The sequence below is a fragment of the Mesoplodon densirostris genome, chromosome 12 (genome assembly GCF_025265405.1).
Source record: "Mesoplodon densirostris isolate mMesDen1 chromosome 12, mMesDen1 primary haplotype, whole genome shotgun sequence".
Classification (NCBI taxonomy): domain Eukaryota; kingdom Metazoa; phylum Chordata; class Mammalia; order Artiodactyla; family Ziphiidae; genus Mesoplodon; species Mesoplodon densirostris.
The window spans coordinates 2915543-2942059 of NC_082672.1; the positions used below are offsets into that span (position 1 = coordinate 2915543).

The 26517-nt window shown below is 51.4% G+C and overlaps 1 protein-coding gene across 1 annotated transcript; it reads left to right on the forward strand.

Annotated features, from left to right (window-relative positions):
- The first annotated feature begins 3354 nt into the window (after nucleotides 1-3354).
- Nucleotides 3355-25608, forward strand: RNASET2 (ribonuclease T2). Its single transcript, XM_060114840.1, has 10 exons — nucleotides 3355-3466; nucleotides 3629-3796; nucleotides 6771-6831; nucleotides 9777-9829; nucleotides 11147-11204; nucleotides 14619-14692; nucleotides 18705-18818; nucleotides 22183-22225; nucleotides 23559-23630; nucleotides 24428-25608. Exons 2-10 carry the CDS (start codon nucleotides 3720-3722, stop codon nucleotides 24617-24619), a joined length of 744 nt encoding a protein of 247 aa, XP_059970823.1. The 5' UTR covers nucleotides 3355-3466; nucleotides 3629-3719; the 3' UTR covers nucleotides 24620-25608.
- The last annotated feature ends 909 nt before the right edge of the window (nucleotides 25609-26517 follow it).

Genomic DNA, 26517 nt, shown 5'->3' on the forward strand with positions numbered 1-26517 from the left:
ACTTAAAGCTTCAGAACCTAAAAAGATGCCACAGAGACTGGAAACATTCTCTCCTGTTATGGCTTTTAATACAGAAGGTCTAAAACCAACGCCCACCGTCACCAAGCTCAGGGCTAAGGCAGAATCGCCGAGACCCCCAGGAGCCCCTTGAGGTCCTTCCCTCCCAGGTGAGGGTCCACGGGCTCTGTCATAAGAAACAAAGCAGCACTGGGCTCCTAATACGTGCCAGGCGCAGTGGGCTCGCACTAAGCCACTAACGACACTTTTTTGACCATCATGACAGGTCGTCAGAGCGCGTTGCTTTCCTATTTTACAAACGAGGAAGCCAAGGCTTCTCGAAGCCAGTTAGCTTACCAAGGTCACACAGGTCATAAGTGGAGAGTCTGAACTCACCCTCAGACAGGCCCGTTCCCAACCGCTGGAGACACCTGACCCAGAGCCCACGTTCACCTGAGCCTCCCCTGGCCTGGACGGGGCGGCAAGACTGGACGACGCCAGTAAAGGGGAGCGGCACCCCCCAGCTGGCAAGCCCCTCCCGTGGCTCCTGTGGGTCACGCAGCCCCCAGCTCCGGGCTCTGTTCCCCGAGAGCCAATGCAGACATCCAGCGCGGAGCGCACTGACGTTCGGCACAGGTCCCTGCTCTGCAGCTGGGCGCTCGTGTTCATCAGTTCGCATGTGACAAGTCCCCCACCAGCGGGTGCTGCGCGCCCACCCGGGGCTTTTCAGCCAAATCTGTGCTGCTCCGTGGTTCCTGTTACTCCGCTCACTGGGCGTCTCTGGGGTGGGGGGAAGCACGGGCACACCCCCGGCCAGCACAGACGAGCAACCTGCGCCCACCTCCCCGACTCCGCTTGCCCACTTGGCTTTTCAAGGCCTTCTTCCCACCTCCTCATTGACGGTGGACCACGTTACTTTTCCCAGCTATTGGCTGACGTTCCCCGTACGCTCTCAACATTTGCTCTGTGACTACAATGCCCGCCTCTGTGGGAGGTGTACACTTCCTTCCTCGCTGTCACCAGGCTTAGCCATGTGACATGCTCTGGCCAAAAGAATTTGAATAGAAGACCAGATGTCAGGTGCTGAGGGGTCAGAGCCCGGGTGTGGTTCTGCCACCACTGGGTCATTGGAAAGGCAGGTACCAGCTCCGGCTGTTCCTTCCGCCTGGGTCCCAGAGTGAAAATAACCTGACCCACCACCAGCATGGAACACGGGCAAAGATTGACCTTTGTTGGTGTAGTTAGTGAAGCCCTGAGATTTGGGAGGTGCTTGCTGTTGCAGTATAACCTGCAGTGTTTCCTGAGTTGGGAACAGGAAAGCAAAGGGAGTTAAATCAATAAGAAGTTGTGTAATAAAGGTTCCTGAGAGTCTGAGGCGTCAGCACCGGTTTAAGGCCGATCTGGTCATGGAAATGGTTGTTGCCATCTAGTCCCCTGCCTCCTGTGGACATGCTTCTTCACAAGCTAACTCCATCTCCTAAACAGCATGATTTGTAGTCTTCTACGCTGCACTGTGGGAGCCCGTAACCTTACCACTCGGGTTCCTCCCAACCTCCTGAGGCGACAGCCATCCGCCGTCTCCACCTGTCCCTGTGACAGCTCGCCAGCTTCCAGAGCCCCAGTTTGGCCTGGACCCCAGCTGCCCCTCCCACCTTCTTCTTCTTTCTTTTTTTTTTTTTTTAACATATTATTTTGTATTGAAGTCTAGTTGATTGACAAGGTTGCGTCAATTTCCACTGTACAGCAGTGACTCAGCCATACATATACATACATTCTTTCCTCATATTGTTTTCCATTATGCTTTATCATGGGATATTGAATACAGTTCCCTGTGCTATACCTTCTTTCTTGTACATTTATTGAACTCTCCCTCTGCTCTGTTTAGGATCTAGCTAGGTGGACAGCATTGAACAAGATGACATCCCAGGTCCACATCCAGGTTCGGGGGTTGAAAACTTGTACAATTTGGAGGTCCCGCACTGAGAACCGGAACAAAAACCCATGAATACAAAATGGAGGACAGGGCCTTGGAGGCCCATGCCAGTGAGGGGCCTGAGCTGAACCCTCATCAGCTTCACGGTCAATGCACCCCGGGGGGTGGGGTGAGGAAAGGGTGGAGAGGATGAACACAGAGATAACAGGAAACCCAAAGGCGATGAAGAGAGCCTTGCTGAAAATAAACAAGGTGATGCAGTGGGAAGTAGCCAGTGGTGACGATGCTGAATTTTACTTGAGCCTGTGATCCTGAACCACAGCAAAGGTTAAAAAGTCCCCCTGCCCTTTGTGTTCCAGAAAACAGCTCACTGCAAGGACTCAGATACGACTGCAAGATGCCCCAGTTTACCTGGGACAAGGCCAGACACGGACCCTCCGAATTCCCATTCCTCACCTCACTTCAGTCCCCAGTGGTCATTCGGAACATTACGCTCAGTAACCAACCTTTTGTTCAGCTTCTCTCCTTCCTCCAGGCCTAGACCTTTGGCCCAGCCTCACCCAGAGCCAGCAGGAGCCCCTCCTGACGTCCTCTCCTAGGAAGCCACACTCCCAGCCCATCTCCCACCCCCGGTTCTTTCTAGCTGTGTTTACCCCTCTCTGTAAAGAACCCCCTTTTTGCCTAACCCTTGAGAAGCTTGCAGATCTTTAAGTCAGAGCTTTCTCCTTTTGCTAGAGTCCCCTCGCCCTGCAGTATCCTCGAGGATAAAACCTTTTCTAAGTCAGGTTCTGTTTTTATTTGACTGTGGTCAGGAAAGCCCTCCCCGCGGAGGAGAGATTTACACAGATGGACCATGGTTCAAGGGAGAACTAGGATTATGGGAAGTGATTTTGTTTTAAGAAATGGATATTTTTAGCCTAAAAGAAAAGAGAGGGCAGAGGACAAAACTGTGGGGGGTGCCTAGGTTGTTTAGAGGAAGTGGTTAAAGGAGTCTGAAAGAGGCAAGCAGTTGGAGAAACGGGGAAGGCAAGAAAGGCACAACGCTGCATAAGACCACGGAGGAGCTCATGCATTCCTTCCGCAGGCGCTATTTTATTGAGCACCTACTGCTTGCCATCCATCGTGCCAGGCAGTGAGGACTCGGTGGTGAGTAAACTAGATATGAGTGTTGACTTGCAGTCTACAGGGAAAGACAGAAGTGAATGGAATAATCACACACATATTTCATTTCAAACAGTGGTGTGTACTATGTGGGTGAGTAACAAGCAGGAGGGCACTTTACCGTGCCATGTCCTCCAAAAGGGGCGTGGCGTCGGGGCCTCACGTGGCGTGTTCGCCAGCCGGGCGCGCGTCCGTCGCCCAGGGGCGTGGCGTCGGGGCGCCCTGGGCGAGTCCGAGGCTGTGGGCTGGTCCCGGGCTGGGGGCGTGACGTCAGGCGCCCGGTGCGGAAACAAGCAGGGCTCGGCTTGGGCCGCAGGGTCCAGGGGAGGGTCGCGGTGCGCGCGGGCCGGGACTGCTGTGTGCCTGGAGGGCCCGGTGAGGTGGAGGGGCCCCTGGGGCTCCCGGTGGTCGGCGGGCGGGGTTCAGGCGCCTCTCGGGGGCCCGCCGCGTCCTCGGCTGTGGGCGGGGGTTGGCCGCGCTGTTGGGTGGCCGCCGGCCAGGTACACGGTCGGCTTAAGGAAATCTGCCCCTTTTCAGGGAAGCGCAGGGCCTGGCGCTGGACACGGCCTCGCGCCCTCGGAAGGCCGCGCCTTGGTGCCCCTGCGGGGTCCTCCGCTGGGTTCGGCCGATGAAGCCCGCGGCCCTCCTGGGCGCCCTGTGCCTGGCGCTGTGCTGCCTAGGCGGCGCGCGCGGGCTCTGGAGGAGGTGAGCTGCGGAGGGGCGCGGGGGGGGGTGCGGGAGGGGCTCGGGGGGGTGGGGCGGGAGGGCCTGCAGGGGGACACGGGTGCCCGGAGCCTCCGAGCGTCTCCCGGGGGCGGTGCGCGCACGCTTTCCGTCCAGGGTCCGGTAAGATCCTGGTGAGGCGGTCGCGGTTCCTCTGTCCAGGTTTCTTTCTCTCGCCCTTCCTCCGCTCCCTCTCGTTCCCTCTTTCCATCCTTTCTGTTGCGGCCGACAGTTTAAGGGGTAAACAGGCTGTCTGGGAGAGGAGTCTCATTTACTTCTGTAGTGGAGACCGAGATTTGAGAACCAGATTTTAATTTTCTTCTGTTTTATTTGGGTAATGCTCCAGTTAACAGAAGGATTTCATACTTACTTCGCAGGCCTGGGAAAAGGTCAGTTTTCTTTTCAAAAAAAATTGGGGTATAGCTGCTTTACAACGTTGTGTTGGTTTCTGCTGTACGAAGAAGAAGTGAATCGGCTGTATGTATACACACATCCTCTCCCCCTTGGACCTCCCTCTCACCCCACCCCCCCATCCCACCCATCTAGGTCAGCGCAGAACATTGAGCAGAGTTCCCAGCGCTATACAGCAGGTTCTCGTTAGTTATCTATTTTATACGTAGTAGTGTATATATGTTAACGCCAGTCTCCCAATTCATCCCACCCTCCTCTTTCCCCCCTTGGTGTCCGTACGTTTGTTCTCTGCATCTGTGTCTCTATTTCTGCTTTGCAAATAGGTTCATCTGTACCATTTTTCTAGATTCCACATATATGCATTAATATACCATATTTGTTTTTCTCTTTCTGACTTACTTCACTCTGTATGACAGTGTCTAGATCCAGCCACATCTCTACAAATGACCCAACTGCATTCCTTTTTATGGCTGAGTAATATTCCATTGTATATATGTACCACATCTTCTTTATCCATTTGTTTGTCGATGGGCATTTAGATTGCTTCCATGTCCTGGCTATTGTAAATAGTGCTGCAGTGAACATTGGGGTGCGTGTGTCTTTTTGAATTAATGGTTTTCTCAGGGTATATGCCCAGTAGTGGGATTGCTGGATCATATGGTAGTTCTATTTTTAGTTTTTTAAGGAAAGTTCATACTGTTCTCCATAGTGGCTGTGTGGAGAAAAGGGAATCCTCTTGCACTGTTGGTGGGAATGTAAATTGTTTTTCTTTTTTAATGAACCACCGTTGCTGTTTTATCACTTTAAAAAGTAACATTAAATTTCAGTTTTCCCAGAAAGTGTATTTTCTGAAAAAGAGCTACATTAATTAACTAACTGTTGCTGTCAAGTTAAGAGTGTATCATCGGAGAGGTAGTGCGGTGCGTGGGTTGGGTATGACCTGCTAGCTCTTATCCAGATGTAGGACCTTGGAGCTCTCCATCCAGGTCGTTCTTCCTAAAGTCGAGAGAGTGACAGCGCCTGCCTCCTAGCCTTGGTACCAGGAGACATCAGTTAAAGTACAGAATGTGCTTAGAACCATGCCTGCCCGATAGTAATCAATACATGTCAACGAAGACGTTAGGCTGTAGTATGTGTAGTATGTGGTCACCTCCAGCTGATTCTCACGATTCATGCCACTGATATAATTGGCGAGCAAGGCATGGTTTCGAGAACATGAGGGTGATTCAGACCCTGAGGGCCTCACAGGTCAGCGGGTGTTTTCCCAGGCCCTCTTTCTCTGCTTAGTGGGCGTTTCTCTTTACAGCACAGTCAGCATCTCCACCGCTTTGGGAGGATGTTTCTCTCTGCGTGGTAGGTGGTTATTGTGTGACAGATGTTGTGAGTCTTGGTAGTTTTATTGTAAACTGCATACTGGTGGTCTAGTTTTCCTGGCCTCTGCCTGACCTTCTAGCCTCAGTTTCCACCTATGTGAAATAAGGTTTTCGTACCCAGAAAAAAAAATACAAAAAAAAACCTCTTGTAATGCTTCTCCCAGCTCTAATGCTCATGGTGCAGTTCTTTTCCTTTCTCTTGTACTGAGCACTTGCTCATTAGTTCAGACTGAAAAAAGTTTTGAAATATTGTGAAATCTCTACTTATTCAGCAGCACTCAACTATTTACAAAACTAATGTGTGAGAACTTAATACTGTTTTGCTATTGAGTCTTTGCTTCTAAAAATGCATTTATCCTGAATTACGTGTCTGCTCGAGTTGTATCCCCTGCTGCTGCTGCTGTTTTCCGTCTGTACAGCGAGTATTTTCACAAGCCGGCCTTTCTGCCTCTGTCTGTGTGTGTGCTAAGCCTTGCACACCTGGTGGGAGGGAGGGTCCCCGTGTGAATGCTGCTCCACGACCCCTCATGGGGAGTCTCAGGGAGGGACGGGTGGGTTTCACGGGGACGTGGGAAGGAGCCCCTAGGATCAGACGTCACCCATCCTGCAGAGAACGCGTAACGATTCCCGGTGGGTGGGGTGGTGACAGAAGCCTCGCGTGCCACCCTAGGTGGTGTTCTGTGGCCCCATGAGCTACGAAAACCAGTCCGTTTTCAGGCTTCTGGGTCTCACAAATGCTGCCGAGGGGTAAGGGGTCTGTGTCTGCACCGCGTGAACCCCTGAGGGGAAGGGCGCCTTCTGGTTCATTCCCTCACTGCCACTCTGTTCCCCTTCAGCGGGGGCCCTCCGGCTGCCTGATCCAAAATCTCCACCCCGTCCCCACCTGGCAGGCCTGCCGTCCTCCTTAGTCGTAGTCCTTGGCCCTCGGCGCCGTGCGTCCTGTGCGTCCTCAGTCAGCACGGCCGTCGTCCCCCTTGCTGGCAGGTGCGCTGCGGGACGGGAGGGACCCGGTCCCCCAGCCATGTCAGGGCTGCGTCCACAGCTGCAGCGCCGGGCCTGTGGCGGGCGCCCCGTGTTCCCCGAATGAACGCTGGCGTGAGTGGATGGATGAATTGATCTTTCTGTAACTTTTTTAAAAGCTCCTGAAAAATACGTCCCTTGTCTTTTAACAGTGACAGCCACGAGTGGCATAAACTAATTATGGTTCACCACTGGCCTGCGACGGTGTGCAAGGTGAGTTCTGTCTGCCTCCAGCGGCCCCTCTGACCAGTGGCCCCCGGTGAAGAGGAGGTTGCCCGGCACGTCTCCTCGCCGAGCGCTGCTTGCTGAGCCCGTGCTGCCGCACGAGGCGGCGCCTTCCCGGCCGGAGGCCGTCCCTCGGGGAGGGCCTTGCACGAGGTTCTGTGGGCGGTGACACAGGCCCACAGACGGCGGCGGCTGGCTCAGGCATCACCAATGTATTCTCCCAGCTCCGGGGGCCAGAAGTCTGAAACTAAGGTGGGGCAGGCCCCTTCCGGAAGTTTCGAGGGAGAACGTGCTCCACGGCCCTCCCTGGCTTGTGGCGGTGCCGGCGCTCCTTGGCTTGTAGGCACAGCCTCTGCCCCGCCTCCGTGCCGTGGTCTCCATCTGTGTGTCTGTTTCTTATAGGAGCCCCAGGGATTGCACTGGGGGCCTACCCTCATCCAGTCTGACCTCCTCTTAACTTGATGACACCTGCAGAGACCCTGTTCCAGATAAAGTCACATTCAGAAGGGCCTGGGGTTAGGACTTCAGCGTGCCCTCCGGGGACAGGCCTTGACCTGTGCCCTCCGTCCACTATTGCAAGCCTCCGCCGGAGCCTCACCGGCCTCCGTTGCTCCGCTCGGCACAGGTGGCGCCTTCCCTCCTTCAGGGTGGCCTCCGTGGACAGGCCTTGACCTGTGCCCTCCGTCCACTATTGCAAGCCTCCGCCAGAGCCTCGCCGGCCTCCGTTGCTCCGCTCGGCACAGGTGGCGCCTTCCCTCCTTCAGGGTGGCCTCCGTCTGGCCCTGCCTCGCCTGGTGCCCTTGTCCTTGTAGAGCGTGTTGCATAGGCTCTGTGCCGAGAGCAGCCAGCTGGCGCCCCTCCTGCTGCCTGCGGTCCGTGTCCCCCCCGTCCATCTTGGGGGCAGTTGTCGCGCCGATCCTGGTATTGGTGCCACGACTCTAAAGTCGTTTCATCATATTGCTGAGCTGGCCCTAATTTTGTTGACAGTGTTTCTGAAATTTTGACTTGAAAATTCTCAATTTTGAGGCCTTTTCTTTAAGTACTTGGAGGCGGAGACACTTATAAATGGCAAAGCCTCACCACCATAGCATTAGCTACCACCCCCCTATCACACGGCCACCACATCTTTCTTGTGGGGAGAACATTTGAGGTCTGCTCTCTTTGTAGCATTCAAGTGTGTGAAACAGCATTATTCGCTGTGATCACCATGCTGTTCGTTAGATCCCCAGGCTTGTTCATCTTGTAACCGGAGGTTTGTACCCTCTGAGGAGCATCTCTCTCCCTGTTTCCCCAGCCCCGCCCCTGGCGGCCACCACGCTGCCCCTGGAAACTCATTTCTAACAGGGGATCTCTTACTGTATTAGACTGCTCTGGTTTTAGTTTCCCAAACTTGACAACTTCCTGTGTCTTTCTCCCTCTGGTGCTGGTTCTTTGCTCCAGGGTGGGGAGGACAGTTGGCGGTGGGTAGAATGGAGTTGCCTGTAAGCTGTTTTCAGTTTTGTTGGGAATCTAGCTCTCACTCCTGGGTAGTGAGGACGCATGGGAGCCGTGGGTTCCTTCAGGAAGGACCTGTGTGTGGAGCTCCTACCCTGGGTAACACTGGGAGGGCCTGGGACGAAACTTGTGGGTGTTCCTGTGTGCTGACTAAATATGCATGGAAGTGCATTCCTGCCTTGAGGCTTTAGAAATGAGATGAAAAAAAATCAATTATTAGCAAAATATCATTGTTAGGGGATTCATTTCGATCGAGGGCGGCCATGACAAGGGTCCTGCTATCCCAGTCAAGTGTCGTCCTGGGGACAGGGCTGTCTCTGGGCTCCCGCCCCCGTGAGCGATGCACGTGTTACAGGTGCAGGGACAGGTCTCTCCTCAGTGCCTAGCACGGCCCCTCACGAATACTTGCTGACGCGGGAAAGAAAGCTGCACCTTGACCTCAGTTCCCCCCGTAAAGGCTCATCTGAGACCCTGGGTGTAGAGCTGAGGTAGAAGATCCCCCCTGGGGCCTGTCTCTGCCCGTCCCCAGCCTTGCACTGTGGGAAAGGGCCCACCTGCTTTGGATGTGGTTTCCTTGGGGATGAGATGAAGTCCACGACCTCTCGCTCTGATCCCACCCTTGTCCTCCTGCCCTCTGCCCCCTTGTTCTGTAGCCTCACATCAGACGTTTCAGGCACCTAAACCAGGCCTGCCCTCATTTCCAGACCAACCGTCAAAAGCAGCAGCCTCCCTACATCAAAAGGTGATTCAAACAGGAAGGGCTTGCAGGTGAGCGGGATGCCTCAGCAGCTCCTCACCAGACCCGGCATGTACTATCCATTTGCTTATTCACTGCGGGGCTACTGGGCCTGGGTTCTGACCCACTGCCTGATAGCTGAGGTGATTATTGTTTTGGAAAAACCCCATTTTAGCTAAACAATTTGGAGGTCCCTAAAAAGTGTTACACTGAGATTTTTATCTCTAGAGTTTATCTTTAATGTTAAGGATATGCTCCTATTCTCACCTTGGCATTTTTCTTGGCTCCAAATTTTCAGTACTTATTATTCCACTGTTGTATTTGGGCCTGGTGCCTGCACAAACTTGAGTTTAGCAGGATACCGTCAGCCTCTTGTTCTCATTTTTGATTGTATGACAAGAAAATTATGGGTAAGTGTGAGTGTATCCATCAGATTGACTTAATTTTCAAGCCCATAAAAAGAGCAGAAGTAGCTATTAAATTCTGTTTTCCAAATCGTTGGTTCGCTCATTTCAAATGAAATATCCAGCCGCCCCCCCTCCCCGTGGTCTTCTCACGAATATTGCTTATGGTAAATTACCACGGAACTTATTTCGTGTTAGTCGTGTATTGGAGCTCATTGATGTTTGTCAAAAGACAGGAAGGTTGTTAAGTGTATTTAACAAACAACAAACCAGTTGTCTTCTCTGTCTTTTCTCCATAGGAAGTTAACCACTGCAAAGACCCCCCAGATTACTGGACAATACACGGATTATGGCAAGTACTTCATGCATTTAAAACTTCAGCAGCCTCAGAAGCTGGCTGACCTGGAGATCTAGCTTGAGTCTGATCCTGATGTGTATACTTGTGATTCCTGTTAGGGCTTTACTCAGTAGACCAGATCCTCATTGAAAAACATCTTCAGTCTTTCTAACATAACCCTACTTCTGTTGTACTTGAGTTCTGTTTTGATAGAACAGTAACAGTCTAGTTTAAATATGCATTTAAGGATTCTCGGTACATTTTAGATCACTAAATCTTAATTTTCTTCTTTTGGGGCCAATAAGTAAATGCATAACAATAAATAAATAAATAAATATGTGTATATTACATATACATATATATATCTATATATATACATGATGTGTATGTATAGTATACATACTTCACAGACACCCAAGTTTATTTTTCTGGTTTTGCCTGCATTTTGTTTAGTTTATTTTTTTGTTGTATGTGCGTATATTTGTGATGTTAAGCTATGTGTGCTCATTTGCCCAAAGGGATCGGCCTGGTCCCCCTTCTCCCCGAGAGGAGGGCCATCCGGGCTCTTGCTGGGCTGCTCGTCCATCAGGGACAGGGGTCAGCAGGAAGCAAATTAAACCGAGGCCTGAGGACATGGCCTCATCCCACCTTTGGGTTTCTGGGATTTTGCTCACGTCCTCGGCTATCCTTGAGCTGTGGGACGGCACCCAGCGCTGTGGGAGCTGGGCTGGTCTCGGGTGCTGGGCCGGCCTGCCGACCCTGGAGAAAGCAGGTTTGGTCCCTCATGAGGGAGGCTGAGAGTTGACACGTCCAGAATTAGACACGTGAGGACAGCGTCACATGCGCAGGTCGGGAGGGTACATGTGCTCGGTGCTAAAAGAAACATACCAGCCAATCTTAAGCCATCACCAGGCACTTCTGAGCACGACACATATGTTGTCCCGTTAATCCTCGTCGCCTTTAAAGAGACTGGGAACACGTGCTCTTCTCACACTGTGGTTGATGAGTGGACATTTGCAGACTCAGAACCCGGCCAGAAATCCCCGCCGGGCCGGCTCCGGGGCGCCCCCTACCGGCTCGTTTACTTTGCTTCCTCTGCTAGGAAGTCGGCCGGTTTGCATTGTGCCTGGATGTTTTGAAGGACTTTCCACTTTGAAACTCCAATAGTGAGCGCTTGTGCCCGAGCATGACTCACGTGGCAGAAGGAATTCCCAGTTAGAAGTCACCGCCCTTTCGTTCTCTACAGACCTTAACGCAGGTGTTTTCTCATGCCGTTTGGAACCAGCCCAACCAAGACTAATTTCTCTTTATTTGTTCAATTTTTATTTCAAGGCCTGATAAAAGTGAAGGATGTAACCGATCCTGGCATTTTAATCCAGAAGAGATCAAGGTATTAACTTTTTTTTTTACTTTTTATTTTATATTGGAGTATAATTGATTAACTATGTTGTGTTAGTTTCAGGTGTACAGCAAAGTGATTCAGTTATACATACACATGGGTCTACTCTTTTTCAAATTCTTTTCACATTTAGGTTGTTATGTAATACTGAGCAGAATTCCCTGTGCTACGGTTACCCGTTTTAAATAGAGCAGCGTGTATGTGTCAATCCCAATCTCCCAATAGATTCATTCCTCCTCTAAGTGTGCCCTCAGAGTCATGCTTTAAGATGTATTCACCAGCATTTACTGATATCTGAAATAGTCCCACAAGTTAAATACGATTTGCATTTAGTTAAATCCTCCTCTGCCCTGGACCCGAAGCGCCGCAGTGACTGTGTGAGGTGACCCTGGCCCCAGCCCGCGGCCCGTCATCCCTGCCCCAGGACCCCCGGCCGCTCGGCATGTGCTCAGGCGTGTGTCGCGGCCCTGGCTTGCAGGGGCGCCGTGGCGCCCAGGCTATCCTTGCTGGCTGCGGGCAGGGCGGGTTTCTCAGTGGGCCCCGTGAGCAGCGGGGGAGCGGTGGGCCTTTCTAGGACAAAGGCTCATGGTACAGAGGGACTCCTGGCCCTGGGGTATGCGAGAGTCGGTAGAGACACTCCTTCTGCATGTGCACACACATCTACACGTGCACACGCGTGTGTTCACCTCTCCACAGGGTGCTGACAACCCCTCATGTGTGACTAGTCAGCTGTCAAGGTAACTAGTACCTGGATTCACAAGGCAGGGCCTGTGCGGTTACTGAGGCCTCCCTGAAGACATGGGGTAGAATTAGGATTTGCTAGAATTTCGGACCCTTTTTTCCAGGGGTATGTGGCCCCCAGGAGGACAAGGTAGTTAGTTCCAAACCCATCACAGGTTTTAGTCCCAATGGAATTATTTCCTCCTCTTTCCTTCTCATGAGGACCCTCAGTGCTATGAGCCTGGAGGCCTGAGAGGCCGGAGCCCCAAAGCCTGGTGAGGTCTCTTTCCTCAGACATACTTTTCTCTTCCCGGACTGACTTCGACTCCCCCTAATGTTCCTGGTTGGAGTCTGGTGATCCTGCAGCGGCATCCAGGTTAATTTACTCATAGCAGTGTTCTCCGTGCCTGCAGTGTATCGGGCACCAGGCCAGGGGCTGGGGCCACGGAGAGCAGAGCCAGACGAGGTTCTGGCCCACGTTGCCTGCGCCGGGAGCCAGCACACACATCACAGCGTGACACACGAGTGCCTGGGGGGAGAGTACTTAGAGCTTCGGGCGGTGGACCCAGGCCAGGCTCCCCTGAGGAGGTGATAGAGGGCTGGAATCCGACTTAACCAGGAGACGGGAGAGGAAGGCTGGGGCAGGAGCATGTGCAAAGGCCCCGGGGTAGGACGGAGCTTTTGAGAAACTGAGGGGAAGCCAGTGTGGCTGGGGGCGGTGAGCAGTGGGCCGGGGCAGTGTTGAGGGCCAGGTCCTACAGAGCCTGTGTACTGGTTAAGGATTGTTTGTCTGCGTGAAGACGCAGAGGGAAGTCGTCGGAAGCATTCAAGCTGGAGAGTGAAGGAAGCCAGTGTGGCTTTTCTATGGTTGCCCCGGCTGCCTGCCTGTCAAGTGAGGAGGCTCTGCAGGGTCCCTGCCAGAGGCCAGGAGCCTTGAGTAGCTGGAGGCTGTGGGGATGGAGGGGGAGGAAGCAGCAGGCAGGACCGACTCCGGGTGGGGCTTGTCCAACTAGGTGGGTGTCAGCCTCCTTCCCCGGCCCAGGGGGCCGGGCCTTGGCAGATGGACCGAGGGTCAGCTGGGGACACATTGAGTTTGAAGCGCCCTGGAAGCATCCAGGTAGGGTAAGTGTGTCAGGAGAGAGGTCTGAGCTGGAGATGCACTTCGCCATCAGCGCAGTCAGTCAGGCGTACGCGTGAGTGCGGTTGGGGTGGTGTGGAGCCGGCGGGGACGAGCCTCCAGTAGCCGCGGCGTTTACAGCAGGAGGGACGAGGGCCTTGCGGAGAAGCAGCCAGAGGGCAGCTTCGCGAAGGAGCGTAACCAGGGTTCCTGAAGGGAAGGCGGGGGGCCCAGGCCAGGAGGTGACCGGCAGCTGCCCTTTGTTCAGAACAGTGCCGCTTTACTTGCTTTGTAGCAGAGTGTCCGATCTAGCACCCGTCCCAACCAAAAGCAGCCTAGTTTGGGCAATAAATTATATCGTCACTCTGCTCCCCCGAGGGCTATGGGGGCTGAAGCCAGCTTGCGGCCGGCGGAGGGTAGGTGGGAGTGGAGACAGTCGGTGGGGGGCAGCGTCCGGGGAGGTGTCTGGCTGTGCGGGGTCGGGGTGTGTGTGTGAAATTGGTTCATAGCTGCTGGGCTGAGGGGAAGGACCCGTCACAGCGGGCGTGGTGGCAGGACGGGGAAGGTGAGGTCACCCTGGGCCTGTTGACACACCCTTTTTTTAATGAACCTTTTCTGGCCTCATGGGTGTGTGGGAATTGGAAAGTAAACTTGAACGCTGCTCAGTTTAGGGTGACTGACCAGTGTAGGGCTAAGGCTGCCCAGCCCAGACAAGCTCTTCTCTAGGGAGAGCGAGAACTTGTATTTTGTGTTTGATTTCATTAAGTAGACACTATGTTTTTAGAGCAGTTTTAGAAACCTAAAACAGAGAATTTAAGTGGAAAGGACAGAGTTCCCTTACCCCTCCCCCCACGCCCCTACCCTGTACAGCGTGTTCCCCAGTCAAAACATCTGCGTTAGTGAGGTACACGTGTCACAAGTGATGAGCCGGTGTTGATACTTTATTACCAAGTAAAGTTTATAGTTTACGTTAGGTTCACTGTTCGTGTTGTGTGGTTTTCATGGGTTTGGACAAATGTGTAATGACGTGTATCCACCATTATAATAGCATACACAGTAGTTTCACTGCCCTAAAACCCCCCTGTGCTCAGCCTGTTCATCCCTCCCCAACCTCAACCCCTGGCAACCCCTGACTTTCACTGTCTCCATTGTTTTGCCTCTTCTAGAATGTCACGTAGTTGGAATCATACGGTAGGTAGCCTTTTCAGGTTGGCTTCTCTCCCTCAGTGATATGTACTAAGGTTCTTCCACGTGTTTCCATGGCTTGATAGCTCATTTTTTTAGTGCTGAATAATATTCCATTATCTGGATGGACACAATTTGTTTATCCATTCACCTGTCAGAGCTTGTATTTTCAAATACACTTTCACGATTACCCAGATTTCACGTTTAGATATGTCTTAAGAAACACTTCATGCAAAATAAACCCAGAATCATTTTACTCACCTGAGTGTTATTAATTCACAGAGCTCAGTTCTATTTATGTATTAGTTTCTCAGATTTGCCTTCTAGGTTTTGAGTTGTTAGGTCCTACCTCGATTTATTATTATTGCTGTCACTCTGCACAGGACCTTTTGCCAGACATGAGGATATACTGGCCTGATCTGCTCCATTCGTCTCCTAACCGCAGCCTCCATTTGTGGTGAGTCTGAGTTCTGGGGGCCGTCACGAGCCTTGAAGCACAGGTGTGAGAGCTTCGGGGCTGTTCCAGATGGAACTACAGGAGCGCAGGTAACGTAGAACCTGTCTCTCGAGGCTTGGAAGCTGGAGTGGCCTTTCATCTGCTGTGCCATTTTTGGAGCTGGTCTTCAACGGATAAAAAATGAGGGCAGGTAGAATTTACTTTGTAAACTTGCTTTTTAATCTGTTAGATCGTTCATTACTTCATTTAAAAAACTTCCTCTACTGAGGTTAATTAAGCCAAATACCTGCCTATCTAAGATGACATCGCTCCAAATCAGACAGGAGAGAATGTTTCTCAGAGAAATGGTGCTGTTGTCCTGAAATAGATTAAGAAAAAAGAAGACGTCCTCACAAGACAATTATCTCGCTCCTGTGACGCAGGGCAGAGAGAAGGTGAGGTCTTCACGGAGGCGGAGCCCCGTCGGTCCCCGTGTCCTCAGTTCAGCGGAAGCTGAGCCGAGGAGAAACGTGCTCTGTTTAATTCAATAGACCTTTTTAAATCGTTGCTTTTGGAGAAGATAAAGTTGACATTCCTTTTATTTATATTACATTAACCAAAGATAATTCTTCATTTTCTCCCTCACTGCAGGGTGGCAGTTTATAATTCATATGACAGTGAATCAGATTTTGTCCAAAGTGATTAATTTAACTTTGAAATATTTTTGTGTAGACTCTTCAGGAAGAGTTAAATTTGGAGAAAAGCTTTTTGAAACAAAATGGAGTGACAGTGACGTCTGGCCCCCTGGTTCACTGGTGTTCGGTTTGAGTTCACTCGAGGGTGTGTGGCCGAGAGAGGTGTTTTAGGACGCACGGGTCTGGGTCTGGAGGCTGCCGTGCCCACTGCACGGGAAGAGAGAAGCCCCCCGTGAAAGTTTGGGAGATGAGTGGTCCAGGTCTCCAGTGCTGGCTCTGTGCGGCCTGTGTTCTAGAAAGTGGTTTCAAAGTAGATTATGGCCTTGATGAGTTGAAATCGTGAAAAACAATTTAAAAATTTCAGATAGCACTTCACAGTATACTTCAGAGCAGAGTTTTTGGTGACTAAGTGAACAATAGAGAATATTTCCAGTTGTTAGGATGTTCCGTGATAGAGTCAATCAGATTTTTGTCTAGTGGCTTAAAAATACATCACTAAACGTACACAAAGATGGCCTCCCACGAGCTGAGTCCTTCAAGATTTGATCCAATGGTGTGCGCGGAACACACATTCAATTTTGTGTTCTAATAAAGGCAAAATGATTTACCTTTTCAGCAGAAATTACACACTTAAAAACTGTTGTTCTAAATGAAAAAGGTAATATCACACTCTGGCTAATATTTATGCCTTTGGATGTGGACTCGGCTCACGTGGCCCTGCCATTACCAGCTCCCTGGTTATTGCACTTGGGTAGCTGTGGCCCAGGTCGCCTTGGTGTGCAGGTGATAAAGTGTCCATGGAGGCACCCCGGCCTCTCCTGTCCTTAAGGGGCAGGCTCACGTCCGAAAACTCTCTTCAGTCTCGAATAAGAATCATATATGCGAAGGAGAGGGTCTTGGTATCACTTGGTGCGCGAGATAATTCCCTGAGATTAAATCTATTCACACAATCAGCCATCCTGAAAAATACTATGTGCACGACCCTCTGCAAAGGAGAATTTTTGTTGGTTTTTTTGATTCTTGTAAGAAAAAGAGCGAGTTTGGTCATTCCTGGTTGGCGGTGCGGCCTCACTGTGGATGGTGTCCCTGGGCCTCAGCAGGAATCGTTGCCTCTCATCCCCGAGACAGGCCAGGCCAGGCCGTGGTGGAGGGTGACGTGACATCACTCAAGTGACTGCTGGGGGTGAGAGGGCCACACCATAGCCGCATCTGATTGGTGACGGACAATTTCGTGTTAAATGGAAAGTGTCCGCTTCCAAAAGATGTGTGATTCAACGTTTTGAACGACAGTAATATCAGGACTTTAGCATCCTCTTATCTCTAACGTCTATTGAGTTAAACTTGCTCCAGGGGGACTTCCCTGGTGTCGCAGTGGTTAAGAATCCACCTGCCAATGCAGGGGACATGGGTTTGAGCCCTGGTCCGGGAAGATCCCCCATGCCATGGAGCACCTAAGCCTGTGAGCCACAACTACTGAGCCTCCACTCTAGAGCCCATGAGCCACAACTACTGAGCCCGTGGGCCACAACTACGGAGCCTGTGCACCTAGAGCCTGTGCTCTGCAACCAGAGAAGCCACCGCAGTGAGAAGCCCGCGCACCGCAACAAAGAGTAGCCCCCGCTCACCACAACTAGAGAAAGCCCACGCTCAGCAACGAAGACCCAATGCAGCCAAAAATAAATTAATTAAAATTAATTAACTAATTAAAAAAAAACTTGCTCTAAGGACTTCCCTGGTGGCGCAGTGGTTAATAATACACCTGCCAGTGCCGGGGACACGGGTTCTGTCCCTGGTCCGGGAAGATCCCACATGCCGCAGAGCAACTAAGCCCATGCGCCACTGAGCTACTACTCAGCCTGTGCTGCGCACAGCAACGAAGACCCAACGCAGCCAAAAATAAAAATAAATAAAATTTAAAAACAACTTGCCCCAAGAATAACAGCAGTGGACATCTTGACGGTTTATTGCAGGCTAGGAATGTTTGGGCGTGTGTGACGTGCTTTGTGAGCTTCAGCCCCTCACTTCTCCAACAGCCCCTGCAGGACGTTCTAGAATTGCTGCCCCTGTCTTACAGAAACTGAGGCACCCATAATTCAGTTATATGTTCAGTTAGCTGGAAAGAGTCTCCTTTTTCTACTTCATAGAGTTTAGAAAGTTATCAAATACATCACCCTGGAAGCTATTCTAGATGAAGAAAGTGAATTACTTATCTACTTTTATTTTTCTTAATGGCTTTCTTAGGTCTGAGAGACTTGTAACTTACAGCCATTGCAGTCACTTAGAATTGGCACTCTGGGTGATGTTATCAAAGAATTAGTGCACATTTAGATTGTATTTCTGTGAGACTGCATGTGGGTGCCTTTTGAATGCTTGCGTGAACATTTTTTGTGAACTCTTCATGAATTAATCACTGATAAAGCTGAGGAGAGCTGATGCCCGTTTTGTTTTTCCAAGCTAACCATGGTTAACTTCTGAATTGACAAGTTGTCAGTCATTCTAAAGTGGGTATAAATTACGTTCAGCAATTGATTGGCTGGCAGTGCAAGGCAGTGGGAAGTGCCCCGAGCCTGGGCTCGGGTGCAGGTCAGGGGCTACCTGGCCGGGGGGCAGGTAAGCCAGGTTCCTAGCCAGCCCCTCTGAGTCTCAGTTTCCCCATTTCTAAACCAGCAATAATGTTTTCACTTTGCAGAGTTGTGAGAATCAAATGAAGAATGGGAAGACATTTTGTAAAACTTTAATTGTTGATAAAATGTGAGGAGTTATGATCAATAGCAATGTTTTTCTTGAATACAAATAGCTGCTTGTTTGCAGACACTTGGCTGGGCTGTTGCTTCAGAACAGGTGTCTGTGTAAGCAAGTGGGGAACTGGCCCCAGGCAGTGTTGGTGATTAATGAACCTGCCTTTTCTGTGCCAGTGGTTTAGAAGTGGCTGTTTAGCCACTCCTGTGAAATCCCCTGGCTGTCAAGCCATGGCTTTCTGGGAGGACGCCCAGTGCCATGTGATTCTGTGGGTGCCTGAACGATGGGGTTCTCTTTTTTCTCAGCTTGGGTTTGTTGTTAATTGTAGAAGCGAACTGGAGCTGGTGAGCAGAGGAATGCCTGAACAGCAGTGCTCGTGGAGCTCGTGCTGGGTTCAGGGGCCTCGGTCCTGAGCGGGGGTGGGGGGCTTTGAGTAGCTGCCCGTGTTGCGGTGAGGAACTTTACCCCTCCCGCTTTGTGAAAGCAGCAGCATGCCTGCCCGGGAATGCCCTGCACGAGGAGGAGCCCATGCAGACGGTTTACTGGGAGGTAGTTTCATTACTTTTTAACCAGAGATTTTTTAAAAAACATCCTTACAGGAAGCATGAGTGGGAGAAGCACGGGACCTGTGCCGCCCAGCTGGAAGCCCTCAATTCCCAGAAGAAATACTTCAGCAAAAGTCTGGATCTGTCTAAGGAGCTTGCCCTGAACAGGTGGGTGACTTGGTCCTGTAGCCTCGCCTTCCTCGCCCCACTCTCCCAAGTCACCCCAATCCCAGAGCAGCATCCCTGCCTCTGCTGCTGGGGACCCGGGGAAGCGGCCAGTGGGGTCATCCTTGAGAAACACCCACTCCTCTCCTGAGCCTTTCCAGATGCCTAGGGGCCCCGACCAGTCGGAGCAGCCTGAGAGTCTTGGGGGGCTCATCAGACGTACTTCGGCCTGAGGCGGACAAGACCGATGGGGGCACGCCTCTTAGCTGTGGATCCTGATAGAAGCATGTTGCGTTAGCAAGACCCGCATGCCCAGAATCCTTAGGTCTTTGCTCTGGTGCCCCGTGACAAGCAGGAGGGGGTTCGGGGTGAGGTCCTTGAACCCCTAGCGATGGTCAGACCCCGGGTGAGCTCTGGGGACTCGGAAACCCAGCGAGGGCCCTGCTGAGAGCCAGGCTCGACCCAGGGAGCTGGGGGCAGGCCAGCCCGCCACGTGGGCAGCATTTCTTCCTCTCCTTCATCTCAGTGCTCAGAATAAACCGGGAACTAGTGTAAAAGCTGCGGCGGGAGGTGACACAGCTCACTTAGGCCGAGCAGAGCGCGCCCAAGTCCTATGGAGAACCTTTGCGTCTCCTTGAGACGAGGACACCCCCATCGGTTCCCCGCACCTGCCCCGACCCCCCAGCGTTGGGGGCTCCATGGGACGTGTCCCCGTCCCACACCCCGCCCCCCTCACTGCGATCAGAGCAGAGTGACAGCTGGGATCTGGATGGGAAGGAGCCCAGGCCGAGGCGGGAGGGCAGCACCCTTGGGGAGACGGAGAACTACAAGGCACACCCGAAATCAGGCGCTCAGCGCCCCGGCTCCCGATGGGGGCCAGTCGTGCAGTCGTGTAGCTTCTCCCTCCTTGGGTCTGCTCCCTGCTGTGAGGTGATGGGGGCCGCCCGCGGAGCCCGAGGTCGCCTCCAGCTCTGGATCCGCAGGGCTGAGTGTCCGCGCTAAGGATGTGATAGAAACGGCAGCCTCTTACACGTCCTGGGTGTCCTGCAGGGGCTTCGTGCTGGAAGCAGAAGAACAGGTCCTGGGCACACATTTCCCCACTGCAGAGGTCCCGGGGAGAGGCAGCCCAGGGCGTGTCAGGCAGCGCCCAGCGCACGAGAGCCACGGGTGCTTCCCACCCACCAGCCCCCGAGGGAAGGAGGGTGCCCTCTGTTTCCCACTACGGACCTCACGGTCCCAATTCATGAGCTGCGTGAGTCCCACTGCACAACCAAATGAATCAGCCATACGCATGCAGGTATCCCCTCCCTTTTGGACTTCCCTGCCATTTAGGTCACCACAGTGCACCGGGTGAGTTCCCTGTGCTATACAGTGTGTTCCCATCAGTTTCTATTTTATGCAGAGTATCAGTAGTGTATATGTGTCCATCCCAGTCTCCCACTTCCTCCCACCCCACCCCTTTCCCCTTGGTGTCCATACATTTGTTCTCTATGTCTCTGTCTCTATTTCTGCTTTGCACCTAAGATCACCTGTACCATTTTTCTAGATTCCACATATATATGCGTTATTACACGACATTTGTTTTTCTCTTTCTGACTTACTTCACTCTATATGACACTCTCTAGGTCCACCCATGTCTCTACAAATCACCCAGTTTCATTCCTTTTTGCAGTCCAGGTTTTATTGAATCAAACAGGAAAAGGGGAATAAACCGACATGCTGAAAGTTTTAAAGTCAAATATCTGAATAATTCATCCCTTCATCCAGCAGCTGTTTATTAAGGACCTCCTGCTTAATGCTTTTTGAATGCCGGTGCTTTACCTTTATACACACAGGTGCAAAGCTGCTGAATTCTGGAATCACTGGAGTGTGTTCACAGGGGTCCGTGGAGTGAAAGGCGCTCCTGGGAATAGAACGTCTGTTAAAAACTATATAGAACCACAGAGAAATCCTATTCTTTCTCAGTTTCTCCAAGGAAAACCTAAACTCTTGGTACTCACAAAATTAAAATTGAGTCAAAACTTAAACATCCCTTCTATTTTTCTCTAATTATAAACCATGACTACAGATTGTCTTTTTCTTAGAGGTAAGTCTGTCACATTATCATAAAGTAGCAGTTTTAAATTCAATTCATAATATAGAGGTAGCAAACCTGGAAAAATGTGAAATAACTTGAACCAAAGCTCTCAGATTACCCACAGATATGGACCAGGGGATTACTGCCAAACTAATTTTAACTCGGTAGGAAAAATTATACTCTATCCTGGTCTAGATACCCAGTTTCCCGCAATATTTCTCTCTCTCTTTGCCGTATTTCCTTGAGGCCCTAACCCAGGAGGGCTCTAGAGCAGTGCTACCCCAAAGAAATAGAACTCAAGCCACATACGTGGTTTTAAATTTTCTACTAGCCTAATTAAAAAGAGCAAAAAGAAACATTGGTTTTATAGTGTATTTTGTTTAACCCAATATCAAAATATCACTGCAACTTGTAATAAATACTTAAAGATCCTTGAGAAGTTTTGCATTTGGGGGGCATAAAGTGTTTGAAATCTGGCATTTATCCTGCGGTGACAGCGCTAGGACGGGCAGTGGGTGTGTGTCTTCAAGGACCTCTTCCCGCTTGTTCTAGGACCGCACAGCAAAGATCCTTAGGTCACCGATGTGCAGTCTCCAGAGAAACTGTCTCGTTAATGCTTTTGCCAGAAACCATGACTGAAGGAGGCAGGGCCTGGCTGGAGTCCTGTTTCCCTCGGGCTGGCCCCTGTCTGATGATGTCAGCACCAGGGGTCCCTGCATCTTCTCCGCGTGGTCACAGCTGGGATAATCCAGAGCCGTGATGGGGGATACAGAGCATTTTTGGAATTATTAATCTGAGAATATTTTTACGCTGTACTCTACCATTTAGTAAGTTAACCATATCATGCTATGATTAGCGTTCACTAGAGCTGGTTAAAACCACGTGCTTTAGGAAGTGATTCCAGGCTGTAGGGATTGAACGTATTTTAAAGATCTGACCAAATGCAAGGTTGTTAGGATAAGGCTAGAATGCCAAATCAATTGCTAACTGTCGTTTAGGACAGGCGTGGCAGATGCGTGATTATGTGATAGCAGCTCCAGTTGGTCACGGCCATCCGGACCGCTGCCGAGAGGTTCCGGTGCTGGAAGGGGGGCCCAGGGTAAGGGGAGGTCCAGGCGGCCTGAGCACCGTTTATGTGCTGCCCTTGTCAACAGATTTATTGCCCCAGGTAATAGAAAGTGCACACTTGCCTTTAAGAGTGTCTTCATTTTTACTGTGAAATATGGTCAGAACAAGAAAGGAAAATGGACCTTCATTATACAGTTATTTTTTTTTTACTTTAAATTTTAGGACGCTCCAAAAATTGGGGATAACACCATCTACTTATTACCAGGTAAGTCTTGCTTTCAGCTTAATCAAATGTGTATCTGCTAACAGGGGAATCAGCCTGTGAGCTACATTCAGGTTTTAAAGCGACCCAAACCAGACCCTCCGACCTATTATGTTTCTAAATAGGTTTTATTTAAATCTTGTTTTCCTCTGTGTTTTGAGTGTAAACTAAAGGCTCCTTAAACCGATGATTTTGAAGCAGATTGATGGTTTCATGGTGAGAAGTGTGTTCCGGGTTCTGAAGAGGCAGGTAGAATATGTAGTTGGAAACCACCGTTGTATAATAGTTTGAGGAAGAAAGTGAAAATTTGTTTTTATGATATAACTATGCTTTGTTGCGTGAGAAAACTAGAAATTTAAACATGGCAGAGCCTATTGGCTGGTGGCCTATACAGAAGGTAATTGCTTCCACCCAGGGTAACCCTCTGTGAGCACAGTTGTGTTTGTGCTCAGCCAGGCCACTCCTGGCATCGGTGGCCGCCAGACCACGGGCCTGAAGCCTCTGCTCTGTGGCCCTTTGCAGATATAAAAAAGCCTGATATAGGATATAAAAAAGCCTGAAGGTCACTGATTTTTGCAGTTCTGAGTTCCGGTGTCATGGCCGGATGCTGAACCATTATTCTGGTGTCTTGACAGTTTGTGAGCTAAATCTGCCCTCGAGTCTTGCTCTTTGTATCTGCTGTTCTCGTCCCTCCCTGAAGAGTAGGGACCAGAGGGAACGGTGCCCTTCAGCATTGTCAGCTGCCCTTTGCCCATCCTGCCAGGAGGCCAGGAGGCAGTGGCTTGCAGGCCCCTTTGGTTTCATCTGGACTCCCGTTTAAGTACATAAAGGGAATTTTTGACATCCTTGCTCAGAACTTGACATTCAGAGAACTGATTTTGATTCTCGCAAAAGCAGCAGTGGCAGCACGTTTTCTCAGCTCCTTCTCTGTACTGGAGGCATTAGGTTTGGTGTCTGAAGTAGCGTGATGCACGGCACAGGCAGGGTCCTGACCTCTGATCTCCTAGCAGGAGAGTCTCTGCTTTTAAAAGCACCCGGCCTCCAGGCCCTGGATCAGGACAGCGAAGAGGATGGAGACCCGTGTAGAGCAGCTTGTGTGGATTCCGGTCGGGGTGGGGGGCCAAGGGGGCAGCCTCGTCTCCTTCGGGGGTGGGGCAGTTCATTCACCAGCATCTTCCAGTTCTGTCTGTGAGCCAGGGGAGCTCAGGGGGATGACGCTGTTGTCGATTGTTTGCGTTCGGGAGAGTGGAAACCAGTGTTACTCGTTCTGAGTAGAACGGAACTGTTCATTTTCTCTGTTGAAGTTTCATTTCTAATGCACTTTATCTAATTTCAGATTTCAGATATTAAAGATGCCCTTGTCAGTGTGTACGGAGTCGTGCCCAAAGTCCAGTGTCTTCCAAAACAGGTCAGACGTGTGATGTTCCGTCACCCTTTCTGTCCCTGTCAAGAAGACAAGTTCAGTGTTTCTGAGAGCTTTGTCCTCACCGTGGAGTTCCCAGGACAGTGGTATATGTGTGGGTGTGCAAACGGGCCTGTGCTTTGTGTGCATGGGCGCGCACGCGTGTGTTTGTGTGCGCGCGCTTTGAAATAACAAACTGTCCTTTGACACCGTGCTAGGATGGGGCTTGTTTTCTGGCAGCTTCCCCCTGACAAGAAGGCTCCTGTTCTGGAGGGGTGGTGCAGTAGGGGCGAAGCAGTGGGGGTATATTTTGCAGTTAAACATTTCTCAGTGTTTGCATTGTTAGGCTTAGACATTTCAGTTGTAGTTACCTGTCCAACTTACAGATGGATTATACTTTCTTTTGCCAGCTGATAAAGTCTTAAATTCATTTAGTGATAGGGTGCTGTTTACCTACTTATCTACAAAAAGCCATGTCTTCTCCTGGGACTGTGATGCAGATGCGGTGTGTCCGGCTGTGTCTGCACGCACCTTTACCGATGTGTAAATTTCTAAGCTGAAAGTGGGGTCCCTTCCCTCCCACTGCCAGGCTGGCGCAGGGGAGTGGCTGGATGGTGACCACAGGTGCTGCCTTGGGCCCCAGCCCCACTTCACCGCTGGAGCTAGGGTCCTGCTCCTGGAGCACGGATCCTAGGTCCGGAGCCGCCGCTTTTGTTTTTCTTCAAGTTCTAAAACTCACTGATCGTAGAACCGTCATGATGATCCAACCTGAATTCTAAAACGTCTTTTGTTCCTCGTTGCAGGGCGGCGAGGAGGTGCAGCTTCTTGCGCAGATTGAGGTGTGCTTCTCCAAGGACCTGCAGCTGCAAAACTGCGTGGAACCCGGGGAGCTGGCGCCCCGAGGGCCGGAAGCGAGGCCTGCGGCGAGCCTGGGGCTGGAGATCTGCAAGGACGGCGTCCTCTTTTACCCCGCACTCAACAAGACCAATCACTGATGCCCACGTTTTGTAAATAGTCTTTATTTTGAAAAGCAAGAGGAATTGACAAACCACTGCTTTTTAAAAAGCAACTCCGAAGTGAAATCTCCTGTTTACAGCCTCCTTTACCTAAGCCTGTTCTGTTTGTTTTGCTTTGCACTCCGTGTCTGGGAGTTGATTTCCGTGGTACATGTAAAGATGGGGTGAATATTGGGTACAGTGAAAGGGAGGAAAGTTCTCTACCTCTTGGCTGCTTTGTCTCTGCAGTAAAGCTTATGGTTTTCTTTTTCTCTCCTTTATCAATCTCTGTGGCAGCCTTGGAAGACAAATCTGGGCAGATGGTACCGATTCAGGAGAACTCTCTCCTGTGTCCCTCGCAGTGAGCTGCCTTCTCGCTCTGAGTACTCCTGGGGGGCCGTTGGGACCAGCCCTCCAGCAGGAGCCTGGGCCGCCTCGCAGGGGGCGCACAGCAGGGCATCTCCACCTCTGACCTCAGGGCTGTTGGCTCCTGTTCCGTGGTCACCCACCAGCATCTCCCTCGGTGACCTGGCATGGGTGGGCATGGGTGTGTCCTCTGAGGGTGAGATGCTCTGTGTGTTGGGGGGGGACGGGGAGGCGGGGTGCTGCAGGCTTCTCTCTTCTCGCCAGAGGAAATCTGGGTGCATGACCGAGTGCCAGCCAGCACCCCCGGTCAGTGGGGGCTCCTCCCTGCACACCAGAAATGCTGCAGGTCAGTCTGTATCCACTTTCCTTTCCTTTCTGTCAGAAGGCAGCATCAGGCCTTAGAGCGCTGGGGCTGACGTGGCCCCAGGGGCGGGCTGCATCCTTGGGTAGTGATGCCTGGTGACAGGGCTTGTCTCGGAGATGATGCGAGTCCCAGGCTCAGGTGGGCTGCTGCAGGCATGGTCCTTACCTGCTGAATGGCATTTCACCTGTAAAGTGAGGATACCTAAAGTTTTCTGTGAAGTGGACTTCCTGTGCTTTATTAAAACTACCTTTTAACATTATTTCTCCCCAGTCTCTGTCCTTTTTTAAAATGTTTTTAGCTGTGTGGGCTAAACTATGACGCCCAACACTCTGTCTTAATCAGGTTGATATTACCCTGTTTCTCTTACTTAACAAACAAATTAGAACTTACTATGTGCCACGCATTATGTTAAGCACTTAAAAATATTTAATCCTAAGAACAACCATATTTTCAAAATAATCCTATCTTTAAAAAATAACCGTGGGGGCTAGGCTTCCCTGGTGGCGCAGTGGTTAAGAGTCCGCCTGCCGATGCAGGGGACACGGGTTCATGCCCCGGTCCGGGAGGATCCCACATGCCACGGAGCGGCTGGGCCCGTGAGCCATGGCTGCTGAGCCTGTGCGTCTGGAGCCTGTGCTCCGCAACGGGAGAGACCGCGACAGTGAGAGGCCCGCGTACCGCAAAAGAAAAAAATAATAATAACCTTGGGACTTCCCTGGTGGCGCAGTGGTTGGGAGTCCGCCTGCCAGGGCGGGTGACGCGGGTTCGAGCCCTGGTCCGGGAGGATCCCGCGTACCGGGGAGCAGCCAGGCCCGTGAGCCACGGCTGCTGGGCCTGCGCTCTGGAGCCCGCGAGACACAACTACTGAAGCCTGTGCACCTGGAGCCCGTGCTCCGCGGCAGGTGAGGCCACCGCAATGAGAGACCCAGGCACCGCAACGAGGAGTGGCCCCCGCCCACCACAACTAGAGAAAGTCCGTGCGCAGCAACGAAGACACAACGCAGCCAAAAATAAATAAATTTAAAAAAAAGAAAAAAAGATGGGTTTCTTGGGATCAGCAGAGAATCGCCATGCGGGGGCGGGGACGCGTGCCTGTGCGAGTCCCGGAGAGGCAGCGGATGGAGAGCGTTTGGGAGGAAGAGGAAGTGGTGGGAGGGCTGCACCCACG

Excerpts from the sequence above, each read along its gene's own strand:
- RNASET2 (XM_060114840.1), top strand. The coding sequence starts at position 3,720 with ATGAAGCCCGCGGCCCTCCTGGGCGCCCTGTGCCTGGCGCTGTGCTGC. Across the intron at positions 6,832-9,776 it reads GGCCTGCGACGGTGTGCAAG|GAAGTTAACCACTGCAAAGA; the intron begins GTGAGTTCTGTC and ends TTTTCTCCATAG. Across the intron at positions 18,819-22,182 it reads AAGGAGCTTGCCCTGAACAG|GACGCTCCAAAAATTGGGGA; the intron begins GTGGGTGACTTG and ends TTTAAATTTTAG.